Raw genomic sequence first — 14,081 nt, forward strand, 5'->3', positions numbered from 1 at the left:
TTCACACCGTGTTGTAAAGTTAGCGGGACTTGGCCAAATAATACGGTGTCGTATTATTGTGGTTTTGATAAAATACATAAAAATATACATATACCTCTTAGTGCAACAATTCTTGTACAAATTTAGTTTCTTATCAAATTTATATATTCGCCAAACGCATGGTAATTTTCGATCAGCGAACCGCACAGTATCACTGGATAACGTGGTGTACAGAACAGTCATGTAGTTTCACGGTCGAGCGCACACACTCTGCATTGGTACTGGCGCATAAATTAGTGCAATGACTCAATTTATCTGCGCTTCCTCTTAGTCCGCATTATGTAGAAAAATATGCATGAATATAGTGGAATACATACTTAATTACGGAAATTATCAATCGATCAATTCATCAAATCAATAAAATAATAAACATTCGCAATTTAAAATAACAAAGTCCATTTGTTAGGTAGTTAGAATTTAGAAGTTATTCTTTCATATTTTTTTAAAGCCACTATTTCAAACGGGCACACTGGCCGCTTTCTATTTGTTTTTTTTCTCTTTTGAATAACCGTTCACGGAGTTTAGCGATTTAAATCTTGCTGAAGTGTACAATTTACTGGTTTTTGAACGTGCAACGAAAATCAATTATGAAATATGCAACCGAATCGTAGGTAGAATGATAAAAAAAATATCTTCAAGAAACAACTGCCAACTACGTCACTTTGTTTTGACCACAAGTACTATTATTAGCAATCACTAGCATATTACGAAAATATTATGTTTACGTTTGGTCTATTAAGACTTGATTATCCTTAACGCAACTTTTCAGCTATTTTATATAAGTTAAAATTAGGTCAGTCAGTCACAACGATACCCACGGTGGGTTTCAACGTAGAAACCGTAACGTATAAAAACGTCAAATTCAACGTGTGGGACGTCGGGGGGCAGGACAAAATACGACCTCTATGGAGGCATTACTACACAGGTGAGTTAAGTTGATTGTTTTGATTCAATTATAATTTCGGTGTAGTCATTCAACAGACTTTGTAAATATGTCAATGACACTCCAATTACACCAAGCAAGCAATGACACTCCAAGCAAGCATGTACTTGTTCTATTTCCACCGGCTATCCTACCAATGGCTGGTCATAGCCCGTAGCTACGCAATGGTATTAGTCTACCAGCTTATAATATGCTCTATGCTTTAAATATGAGGGGTCGACGAGTTTCTTTTAGCATTTCTTCTCAGCAGAGATCTTTGTAAAATGCCAGTAGTTTGTTAGCTTTTTGAGTAATTTCCATACATGAATATAGAATTTAACATCAAAAAGTGCATGTGAAGGTTAATCCATACTAATACTAATAATATTTAAAAAAAAATGTATTTTTGTTTCTTGACTATGACTTGACGAATCTGAAAAATTACTCGGTCGATTTTGATGAAATTTGGCAGAACCTTCAGGAGTAATATAGGATACTTTCCTTTGGTTTTACTTGAGCAGAGCCGGAGCGGGCCGCTAGTTCCTGAATCAATTCTTCAATTTTGCTACTCTTCTGGTTCCAGGCACCCAAGGTCTAATATTCGTGGTTGACTGCGCGGACAGAGACCGCATCGACGAGGCGCGCCAGGAGCTGCACAGGATCATCAACGACCGGGAGATGCGTGACGCGATCATACTCATATTCGCCAATAAGCAGGACTTGCCAGAAGGTATACCTTGCAATTTATTTTCGAGAATGATACAATGAATGCGAAGTCAAGAAGTAAAACTAGGAAAGCGGACGACTGACGATGAAGCTGGGAAAACGCTCAGATAATAGAGTCAATAGAATATTATTAATTTAGAGTTTATTTTATTACACTACAAATACATTTCATGTTACAATAGGTACAACTTAACAATAAGTTTTACCATTGTATATCAGATTACCTTTAGTACACTTAAAGAAGCTGATAGACGAGGTGCATATTTGCACAATATTTACAAACAATTCTTTAGTAAATGATTAATATTTAAGTATATAAATACGTAAATTAATTTCAAATTAATGTCTGATTGCAGCAATGAAACCTCACGAGATCCAAGAGAAGTTGGGTCTGACACGGATCCGCGACCGCAATTGGTACGTGCAGCCGTCGTGTGCGACCACCGGCGATGGACTGTACGAGGGGCTGACGTGGCTCACCAGCAACCACAAGTTATGAGCTGCGGAGTAGGCGGACACCCGCCACCACAGCCACGGTGAGATCTGATATCTAGATGTACGAGGGTTGACGTGGCTCACCAGCAACCACAAGTTATGAGCTGCGGAGTAGGCGGACACCCGCCACCACAGCCACGGTGAGATCTGATATCTAGATGTACGAGGGTTGACGTGGCTCACCAGCAACCACAAGTTATGAGCTGCGGAGTAGGCGGACACCCGCCACCACAGCCACGGTGAGATCTGATATCTAGATGTACGAGGGTTGACGTGGCTCACCAGCAACCACAAGTTATGAGCTGCGGAGTAGGCGGACACCCGCCACCACAGCCACGGTGAGATCTGATATCTAGATGTACGAGGGTTGACGTGGCTCACCAGCAACCACAAGTTATGAGCTGCGGAGTAGGCGGACACCCGCCACCACAGCCACGGTGAGATCTGATATCTAGATGTACGAGGTTTGACGTGGCTCACCAGCAACCACAAGTTATGAGCTGCGGAGTAGGCGGACACCCGCCACCACAGCCACGGTGAGATCTGATATCTAGATGTACGAGGGTTGACGTGGCTCACCAGCAACCACAAGCTATGAGCTGCGGAGTAGGCGGCTACCCGCCACCATTTCGTAAAAAGGGACGGCAATGTGTAATGAGAAATGCATACAATTTGATGTGATTAATCGTTCGAATCGCGTTCTGTGGTTGAGTTGTGCGTCAGCGTATGATACTAAAAGATGATTAACGATTAAAATAATAAACTGCTCCATTATTCAAGTTCGTAAAGAAAATCTTATACTGAACTTGATTATCTTATTCCTTTTTCCAGGTAAGGTTATCGATGCCATTTAATTTAAGTAAGGTGCGCCCGCGTCGGATCAGCAATTTCACTAGATTTGGTGCGGTGAAGTGAGTGCCGCTGTGGCAGTGCCGGACTATCGAATAGCTAGAAACAGTGAACTAACACTGGCCTCAACAATAAGAATAAGCTGGACTTTTTACACGTTTATTTAAGAAAACATTTTTGAGATTTTAACGCGAGTGTGCTGAATATTTTAAATATTTATAGATAATAGGTTTTGAGACAAACTTTTATTAGATATTGCTTCGTTGTGTATTCGCTATTCTGGAATGTACTAGGATTTTGTATGAAAATATATTTAAGTTTATTTTCTTTTTGCACTGAATTAATTATCAATAATGTCAATAATTAATATAGTTTCTGGAAACTAGAGGAAGTATATTTAATTACGCTGGGCACGAACAATATAGGAGAACATGCATATATAAAAAAAACAGGTTTGAGAACTGTCCAGCCTACTCATACTGTTGAGGTCAGTATTAAAAGATTCACAATGATGAATCAATTATTCCATTATTTAAAAAAAAATTTAGCTGTTTGTTGTATCGAAATATTTCATTATTTTTTTATGTTATTTAAAATGAATGATTACATAGAGTAAATGATTTTTTTATTATTATTATGGTTAATTTAATGTTTACCTCCATTTTGTATAGTAATTAGGAGTTTGGAGTTAATAAATCAATTATTTGTAAAGTGCTAAATGTTAAATCACGTTAGTGAAGACAAATTGGAGTACCTACATAATCTATAATTAACGCAAATTTAACGTTATCATTTGGGTATTTATTACCAGGTTATATGCAAGATTTGCGCATAATAAATCTGAGCGGAAAGCAACATTTTGCTATTTCACAAGTGAATATCACAATGAAGAAGATAGCATGATAATTTGTGTTATATTTCTTTCCTTGTCGGTACTAATTCTAACGTTTCAATACTGACACATCCTAATTCATATAAGGACTTTTGATTACGTTTACGTTAAGGACGTTTGATTCAACATTTAGAACTCGTGAACGAAAAATAAATGAATTATGTGATTAAGAGTGCGAACTTTGTATTCGTAAACGCAATTTTGATTGTAATTGCTTTAGATAGATATTGCACGCATGTGAACTGTTAAGTGGATATTATAAACGTATGTTGGCTTGACTTGGCTCCATGATGCTCCATTATATTTCTAGAAATTTAATATATTTTCACGTATGTCACGGGGCAAATCTAAAGGCCTGAATATAGTCTTTTAAGTTGTTTATCAATTTTATATTATTTTCTTTGATATTGTATTTTGAGCAACCGTCTATAATATCAAAGGCTTCCTGTAAAACAGAAAGTGTATTTTCTGTGACAAATATGTATTTTTTTGGCTAGACAAATATGTAAATGAATTATTTAGTATAAATTTATTTATTCATTATTTCTATCTTCATTTTCATTTCTAATGTAACAATTCTAAAGTCAAGCTGCATAGTGAGTGGTTCTGTACATACTGAAGTTCTTATGTACATAATAATAATAATAATAGAAGATTTTTCAAATTCATTGACAGCAACCGTATTACGAACACGTTAGCGAAAATTAAGCGACGTTAAATATTTTTTTCATCACAAAACCGTTAACTTAATATTTAGGTTTAATTTCTTATCGTCAAAGCTTATTGAATCCTTTGTCAACCTATACATTTTTGCTATTTTTGATTTTGCTTTTTGTATACCTATACAGTTGGCAAGAGAAGAGAAGGTCAGAAAAAGGCATAATTGTAAAATACACGGAAATAATAAAACGAATCGTTTCTGCGCTGTCTATGCCAGCACTGAATCTTAATAAATTTTCAACCTTATCGTAATAATTACAAAGTCCACTCCTCCGCAGTTCTCAGTGCTCGATTTGCGTTGGGAATATTGGTCTTCTTTTCATCACATTCCTTGTGCTAAGGCTTTGTTTACACTAATGTGTTTGTAACTGAACACATAGTTGTAACAACTGTATTATGCTTTCAGCTTCTGATGTGATTCGGTAGTGTTTAGATTTAGGTCTGGGACCATCTGATTTTGATCGTATAATCTTGATTGCAAATGAGAGTAGGTATGGAATCCTATGCCAAATCTGGGACGTTAAAAGTTTACTTCTTCCTCCAATTTTACGTAAAAAGTGGATACTTTGCTAAAATTGGAAAATTTTGAGTGATTTTCGTTTAAAACTTACTTGTACTTTTTTAAATGTTGATTATGAAAAGTCTCGTCATATTTTTGCTATCATATGTGGACAAATCTTTATATCATCATTTAAACATATTCTCGTTTGCAACTCTAACATCATTGATATTATTTAATTGTTCTTGCCTGAAGGAAATAATTGACAGCAAAATCGCCTGGAGGATTTATACTCTGTTAAATCTCACCAATTTTTTGTGATATAAATATTATTTCTGTACTTTAACAATTGTTTACTAAATATTTTTGGATTGTTTTAACAAAAATTGGGATGTAACGAGATAAGTAGAGGCCAAATTGATACTGATGTAAATATTAAATGTGTATTACTTTTGAGTTTGCGGTTTAACTAGGTATCTGGGTGTTGTTATGACACAGCTAAGCTCGACTGATTAAAGATTCGTGCTCACCTTATTGTTGTGCAGCACTTGCGCTACACAACTGTATGGAATTGAAACGCCTGCACTTTAAAAAGTCGTATAATTTGGCTTTGCACGTCCTGGATACGGATTCGGTGTGTGTTTAAATGAGGCGTTGTCTGCGGGTGCGGGGCGCGGGGGGAGGTGGCTAAAGGAATCTAGACGGTCGACATTATCCGCGCCTCGCCTCTAACATGAAGGCGAAGTGTGTGGTCTGCCTATAGGAACGCTATCATAATCTTTAAAATTACAAGCTAAATTTAGCGTTATAACGTCTTATTCATAAAAAATAAGCTGAAGTATGTTTTGTCTCGTTCTGTCACTGTCAAATATTGTAAAATGTAGGCAAGGCATACTTTAGCTTAAATTTTATTTGTTGTGTTTTAGGTTTCCCCTGCTCTTGGATACCGGTCAATTGCTGCTGTAGAATTTCTAACCGATTATAATTCTTAGTGATAATTACAGTGTCTTTCTCAACCTTCACATCGGGAAAATCATCGTTTTCACAGATATAATATCTGTGATTGGAGCTATAGAATTAAAAAGTGAAGTGAAGTGCACTTTAACTTTATTATGAATAAAGGGGTTAAAGGGCGCTCCCCATTACTGTGGTTTACGTATACAAGTATTTTTTATGAGCAATTGGTAGTGAAGCGTATCATTTCAATTTATAAGTGCTTAGAGCAAAGCGTGTGTCATAATTAGCACTACGGACCCAAATTGAGAATGAATCAAGCCAAATTCAACCTTATTCAATAGTTATTACGAACACCAGTCGAGTTCTTAGCAAGCTTTAATCGTACCGTAGTTAACTACAACGCATATAATATAAAAAGTGTAATTAAAATTATAGCAATTATGCACTGATGTAAAAAAATGAGTTTATTTATGATTTTTGGTTTTGTTCAATGTTTATATTATGTTCTTGTATGATAATGGAGTGTGGGTGATTCAGTCCGCTGTATAATATTGTAGAAAGGTTATTCAATATAAATTCACACTTATATTTTTTGTTTTATTCTATCACTATTATCGATTTTGGATAAGACCAACTTGCAAGTGCTGTGGATGTTTATAAGGGAGCTTACCATAAATATGTAACCTTGTAATAAATTGTCAATATTATATTACGTTTGTTTCAGATCAAAAATTTTTTAAAAGTAACTTGTAAAATTTATTTAACAGTAGCGACGCTCGACGCTCGCTATAGTTCCTCTGTGTCATTCTAATATTATAAATGCGAAAATTTGTGAGAATATATACATGTATGTCTGTTACGCTTTCATACATAATTTACCTGATGGATTGTTATTAAATTGTACACAGGTAGAATATAACCTGGAATAACACTTATCCCGAAATTCCGACGGCAGCGTATCCTCGGGGCGCGGCTAGTATATTTGTATATAATATACCTATCTTTATAATAACTCGACCGAGCATGCGAGTGAACCATTTAACTATATTGCATGAAATAAAAATATTTTAAACGATAACATGGCACTGGAAATTTTAATGAATGCAACGTTAGCTAGCATGTTAATCGAAAATAGGATTATAGGAGAGGAATAAAATACTATGTACTCTTGTTTATTTTTATTGCTGAATAATCAGTTTTTTATATTTACTATTTTAAGTCATATTTAAGAAATCATTTAGCATCCAGCCGAGGTACATAACGAGCGCTGTTGACATGTGCCGGTACCTACGCTTCAGCTTATAATATTTCTTTCTTACTTTCAGGCCGAAACGTATTCGTTTTAGGTTAAATCTCATTAATTTAAATCCTTAACTTTCAATTTACGTATTAGCCCTTCACTGTTAGCTAATGTGACTGTCGTGGGAACTGTTTATAGAGGATTCTGTCGTTATGTCGTCGCATCGAGGGGGTAGAATGATTTGGAGGTCTTCTGTTAATTGAACTTCATCTTCGGGTATAATTTCATCTGGAACGCGTATGTCGAAGTCTTCGTTTGTCGATTGCCTTGAAAACCAAAAAAAACACGTGTATTAGTGGTTTCACTGTGTCTATAAGGTTCACTAGGGTCGTATTCGGTGAGTGGACTCTAACCTCCACGCTTTAAATCTAACCAACAAATACACAGTATAAATACAATATCTATAATACCATTTTCTTTTACAATATAATTAATTTGTCAATGTCGGTCTATATATATTTACATCAATTCGTTTTGAAGCTGGTACTAGTATTTTTGTTAGTTTTTTTTTTGGCTCATCTTGGACTAATCAGATGACCTCCTCAGTTACTTTTCACCCAAGTACGGGTGCATCACTTTTGCTCTTCAACGTTCAACACAACAATTTTATGCGAGAGGCACCTTAAATTCCATACAAAATTATGGCATATCGGGGGCGAGCTTGCAGTGTCAGTCTATAGGCTGGCGAATCGTACGTTGGACAAATGTTTATGCCCTTCAACCTGCAATTGAATACTCACTCTAACTGATCACCAGCCTTAGCTCCAGCCAGCACGGACGTGTATAGCCTGGCACGAGCCCCATGCAATCTCATGCCAGCGGGGACGTCCTCAGTGCCGAAACGAGTTTCTGGGATCGGATGGAGTGTAGTACCTGCCCCTGTACACAGAGAATTTAAATAATTATTTTCTTTTCTCTTTGCATTACCACTTGAATTTCACTGGTACCTACTTAACTAGCTGCACGTATTTTCCGCGCAGTAGCCCATGATCTTGGGTCATCTTGGGTCTACCTTGTCTATAAGTTTAATTTCGAAATGACCCTGGCAATTTAGATATAAAAGCTTTATAGACATGCTTGATTTCGCGTTAGTATGGATACCAATAGGGTAGAAAGAGACCTTCGTCACAAAATTGCTTTAAATGGATTTCTGAAAATTAAATGGATTGTGATATAAACTAGTTTCTAGAGATTTTACCATCGTCATGACTTCTAGCTTCTTTGTCTTTGAGGTCCCGGGACCTGATATTTTCATCTGGCGGCAGTGATAAGCGTGGTGCATCGTCTCTGGATTCTAAAACATTGACAAAAAATGTTAGTGATAAAACAGGATATTTAATAATTAATACTAAATGCTGCAGTATGTATAAATATAGAGTGTGATTTCGTAATAATTAAAGTATTTCTGTAGCGGCAGTTTGCTTTTCCATGCATTCCATCCAGCATAAATATATACCTGAGTGAGAGAGACTATAGTGTTGACGGATGCCCCGCACCAGATGGCATAGATACACTACTACTACACAGTGTTATTGATAAGGCAGATTCGCGTATCCTCGGAATATTCTCTAATTCACGTCGGGCGAAGAAGGTGGCAAATCATGTAAACTTCGTCAATGTTGAAAGGGATATGGGCAGAAGAAACTGCGAGTCATCAGCTTTGGAAGTGTTATGGCGTTACATTAACATGAGTTCTTGGGATATCCAGGGACCATGAGCGAAGCCTGCCTGTACACTACTCTTGAATGGGCTGGGCTGGCTCCACTAAAGCTGTCTGGCAGACTCTTCACGCAGAAAGGACCCGGTCAAACTGTGTCTAAAATTGTCGTCGTGGGAAGTAAGGTATAATAGTAGGTCAAAGACCGTTGTGTGAGCGATGAGGTAGGTCCGCGTAGCCTCTGAACAACATCTCCAGCTCGTCTGGCGTCATGCGGCGAAGGTACGGAACCCTCTTCAGGTCCGGCCGGTGTAGGCAGCGGAATGAGTTGCGGTGCTAGAACAAACGATGATAGATAGAAAGATGAACTCTTTATTTCACAATTTACAGAAGAGACAAGTGATATAGGAATTAAAACGCAAAGGCAGACTTATCGCAAAAGATCATGTATAGTTTGTAAATAATTACAAACCATCTAACTGAATGTTACATAGATAAATAAGGATAAAGGAAAGTAGGATACGTCTACATTATGCGTCAAGCAAAACGTTTGAAATTTACCAACTAAGTACCTACTTACAACATTATACACGTATATTTATCGGAACTTACAGAGAAGGAGAAACATTTCGCAGCATCGCCCAGCTCACGATCGGAGCACTTTCAACCTGCATTCAAAACATGTCTAGAACTAAACAAAACCGCCTATTAATATGGTGCCTCTCCCCAAACCGTGGCTCGCTATTTGTCCTGCTCTATACGCTCCTTTAGCTACCTCTAGCATACACCTGTATGTATGGCGCTACGCATAATGTCTGTTTCATTGACCTCTTATTGGTCCTCGTAAACACAGTGTAAAGAAGTAAATACTAAATAGTGAAAATAAAAAGCGTAACCAACTGTAACCTTGAAGAGTCCAGGTAAGAGCATTCTCTCGCAAGCCCTGGACATGCTTTGACACTGGATCACACCGTCGTGCTTCACCGATATGGCTGACAACCCACTCCGCACCAGGTCTTCACTGATCTGAAACAGACATCTCAAATACAGCACACAAGCAGTATTTTGCAGCACCTGTATATACTGTGTCAAACGGTTAGATTCACACACCTGTACAATACACAACCTTAGTGCTCAGTTTGGGCCGCTGTTTTATCCTTTTACCTATGTAATTATCATGTAGTAAATAATAATATTGCTATAGTCTTCTAAAGCGTTGGTGAACACTTGCTTATAAATTGAATCCTAGGTTTAAATCCTCATATATTTAAACCTCACATTTTAACCATTGAAATAAAACACTTTTGTCTATTTATATTTTAATTTACATAGCGATGTGGTGAGTTTACGATCCTTGCTTCTCTATCCCTTTTGGCATTTGCGGATTACGAAATTACGGCCCATTATGGAAACTAGCGAATAGGAGACTAGCGAGTCCCTTTTCAGAGGTAGTACCATAATTGAAAAGAGGGTTTAGATTCATTCATTAAAATAAAGATATTCTATTCCGGATTTTGATATTCGGCTTTCCTACATGTGCTGCCTAAGTTTTACAATAATTCGTGACCCGTATGATTTGCTCTGGAGATGCCGAAGAATGGAGAATAAATTGTGAGAAAGCGGACCCTGGACTCTATATATAGCTCAGGAAGAAATCGGGAAATATCAGATAACATTCTACACCATAATTTTATTTACTTAAGTTATTTTAACCTTTCCTATAATTAATTAAATTGTTTATTGTTATTGTAACAGAAGTCATGATAATGACTGAGGAATAAAACCGGCAAATATTCATTGGAAAATCAGAAATAGAATTAATTAAACTCATGAGATAAAGTGAATTAGATTTCAGGCGCAATGAATTTGGATAGTTTTTGCATTGTATTTTAACAACATCACATATTACTTTTGTATTATATTGTTGTGTGAATAAATCTTAATTACAGGTCGCCTAGTGTTAGAAGAAAGTGACTAAACACAGCACGACAGGAACACCACAGACGAAGGCAAAAACAAAGTAAACCTACTTACATCCATCCATATATATGAGTAGATGTTGCCCGGGGCTTCGCTTCCGCGGGAATTTTGAGATAAAATATAGCCTATAGGAATCTAGGATAATGTACTAATGGTGAAATAATTTTGGAAATCTGTTCGGTAGTTTCGAAGATTACCTACCCGCCTCAAACATACAAACTCACAAACGCTTACCTCTATATAATAATAAGTAGTATAGATATTGATGCATCGCTAGCACCCTGCCTTGCAGCGATTATCATTTATCTAGGACATGGTGAATGTGATAACAGTGATAATTTTATGAAAAGAAAAAAACGTGGCTTTAGCTATGGTATAGGTATGTTTAGAACATTGTGCCCTTATTATCGGCATAAATAAAATTTTGACTTACTATTATAATCTAGACGGAAGGTTATCAGTAACGCGTGTAATTAAATATGCCTACTTTATATTGATCAAATATGTACCTTCCATAATTCTACTTACCATTTTACATATTGCTAATGACTAAAGGTCAACATCGTGACCGTAATATGGAATTAAAACGACTGTGTTTCGGTAGGCGTCGTTTTCACATTTATATTCTATAAATATATTGGCAAAAATAAAATGATTGCTTCGTTATGACATGAAAAAAAGATTCCGAAATTGTTTTACCCATACGAAGCTACATTATAATGAGTTGCATAGGCACTTCTTATTACGATAATCCCAAGGGAGCAGCGTTGGAATTGGAACGCAACTAGTTTTATCACAATGAATTCAATAATTTTACCAAATAAATAGGAAAGCTACAAAAGTTTCAGAAGTTCAACCTTCCTCATCAACATACATATTTATACGCGTGACAAAATCTTCGGAATAATTGCAGTACTTGGTACGTATACTTTCTAATTAGATGTCAAGAACTAAACTCCTTAGAATTCATTAATTATGCTACATTTTGAGCTTGGTTCGGATAAAGACAGAATTTACCGTTTATTTCGAAGGAATTATTTATTCCATTGTTCATTTAAATGACAGACTAAGGGCAACTGGGTATAAAAGTATAATTCTTGTTGCTTAGATCTTTGAAATATGCTTGAATATCTAGAAAATTTAGATCGCTTCTGGCAATATTGTGAGAAATTTTGCGGTTTTCTTTTGTGTATCTAACTGTACACAGAAAATACAACTGATTTTAATGAAATTGGTACTTATTTTTTATCCTGAAAGTTAAAAAAGTATATAATGCCTTTTAGGTACAGTTCTCAACTTATTTAGTTCTCAAGGTAACTAAAATTCTTGTCATTTTCACCTGTTCAGCTGTGATTAAACAACCGGCCATCTGTCTGACACCCTCCTTGGATGCTATTGTTGATTACAGCTGCAAAGGCTATATGTGTCTTTTAGTCGCCTCCATCTCCGTCTTTAGGATGATATGGAATGAATCCATTCCAGGGCTTAATTAGATAAGTGTCTCTGTCTAGCCTCACCTAAGTTCATCTGAATATTCGCAAAGTAAAAATTTAAATGCAAATAACATCAAACTTGTACATTTATACAATCGAGGAAATTTGCACTACTTAGTATATAATTCGATATATTGTACTTACTATATAATTATTTTGGAAGCTACTAAGTTGGACTTACCTGCAATTCCTTCCCCTCACAGCAAGGCACAAGAGGCGGGGATTCTTCCTTCAGTTTATGCACTGAATTCAGATTAGCCACATTATCCCCACTTGCCACAGGGTTCATTAACCTCAACGAGGCATCTGAAGACCTCTTCTCCTTCACCTCGAAGTTGTCGCAAGACGCCTTCTTCATCGAAATGCTCGCGCTCATGTTGAAATCCTTCATCACCACCGGGATTTTGTGTTCGTGTAACAACTGCATAGCTGGTGGAATTTTTTGGATAGTTTTTATGGTTTTTTTTTCTTGTGGATAGTTTTTTCGGTGTTTGTAGCCTGATAATTTGATGGGTGCTTGATTTGATGCAGGTTTCGGATTTTGAATTTGACGGGTGTTGTTTTTGTGTTTGATGTTGTCTATGTGATGTAAAATATTTGTAATGCTTCGGAGGTTGAATAGTTACTATAGGTAGGATCTTACTGGGGAGTACCTACTAATTCCATGCTTAAGAGTCAAACCATAGGGTTAAACTTAGGGTTAAAATGGAATTAGTAGGTACTCCGTACAACGGGTCAAACTTACCCCTGACATCCGCTGTCAGTATATTCAGTAGTAGTCATGGATTTAATAAGTAATTCCATGGTAGTAGAAGCGACCATGGAATTAGTAGGTACTCCGTACTACCGCCTGTTTCGCCAATAAAAACTAACTGCTAGATATCTGTTCCATCACTTTATTAGATGATTTATCAGCAAGCGACGAAATAGTTCTAAATCTTGTGAAACGAAACAATAGATACTTACAATAATACAATAAACATTCGCACATTGTATTTTAATTATTACAGCTTAAAGTCTCTTTTGTTATACCTAAATACCACTAATGATTTGAAAGATACCCTTAAATATTTTTTTCGTGAAGTACTTTAAATCTCAGGAGGTTCGGCGATTGGCTTCGTTACAGGTTTTTGTTCAATAGATTTCAGTTTCTTTAATCTACCCTCGAGTCGAGGCTTCAGTGGTACCTACTATGGTATATCGGAGGCCGATCACGTAGAAACTCTCGAAAAAAATTACATTCTTCAACTAAAGTAAGGGTCGGCGCAAAATTAAGGAGCTGCCTTTTTGTGGAAACGCTTAAGGTCTGCCAAATATTATATCTGGTTGGTGTATGAATTATTTATTTGTAGATAGGTTCAGTGTAATCTTATTTAGTAAAATTTGTGTGATTTTCTTTATTATTCGGAGGTTTCCAGTAACGTACATGTTTTAATTTGCACCTAGGTATTACTATACCTACCTACTGGTAGGTTCATTAGTAATGTCAATTTCCATTATTATAATAAATTTCTCAACTTTTGCAGAGAAACACATACTAAGAAATTTGGAC

General features: G+C 36.4%; 2 protein-coding genes across 5 annotated transcripts in view; one reads left to right on the forward strand and one right to left on the reverse strand.

Annotated features, from left to right (window-relative positions):
- Arf6 (ADP ribosylation factor 6) overlaps nucleotides 1-6,685 on the forward strand; it is a 39,988-nt gene extending 33,303 nt beyond the window's left edge. For all 3 annotated transcript variants that reach the window (XM_053766761.1, XM_053766774.1, XM_053766767.2), the window contains exons 4-7: nucleotides 809-964; nucleotides 1,545-1,691; nucleotides 2,044-2,223; nucleotides 3,014-6,685. In XM_053766761.1, the coding sequence (XP_053622736.1) occupies nucleotides 809-964; nucleotides 1,545-1,691; nucleotides 2,044-2,186 (446 nt within the window). In that variant the 3' untranslated portion in view covers nucleotides 2,187-2,223; nucleotides 3,014-6,685. The remainder of the gene's footprint in view (nucleotides 1-808; nucleotides 965-1,544; nucleotides 1,692-2,043; nucleotides 2,224-3,013) is intronic.
- Nucleotides 6,686-7,262: 577 nt separating this feature from the next.
- Nucleotides 7,263-13,089, reverse strand: LOC128682164 (uncharacterized). 2 transcript variants are annotated; one of them, XM_053766749.2, is made up of 6 exons: nucleotides 12,711-13,089; nucleotides 9,963-10,082; nucleotides 9,263-9,392; nucleotides 8,598-8,693; nucleotides 8,140-8,278; nucleotides 7,263-7,665 (listed from the first exon to the last, which is right to left on the reverse strand). In XM_053766749.2, exons 1-6 carry the CDS (start codon nucleotides 12,954-12,956, stop codon nucleotides 7,503-7,505), a joined length of 894 nt encoding a protein of 297 aa, XP_053622724.1. In that variant the 5' UTR covers nucleotides 12,957-13,089; the 3' UTR covers nucleotides 7,263-7,502. The 2 variants fall into 2 exon arrangements, with proteins under 2 accessions (XP_053622724.1, XP_053622716.1); XM_053766741.2 differs by having other exon boundaries at nucleotides 9,957-10,082; nucleotides 12,711-13,087.
- Nucleotides 13,090-14,081: the final 992 nt, after the last annotated feature.

This window comes from Plodia interpunctella, chromosome 2 (genome assembly GCF_027563975.2).
Source record: "Plodia interpunctella isolate USDA-ARS_2022_Savannah chromosome 2, ilPloInte3.2, whole genome shotgun sequence".
NCBI classification, from domain to species: Eukaryota; Metazoa; Arthropoda; class Insecta; order Lepidoptera; family Pyralidae; genus Plodia; species Plodia interpunctella.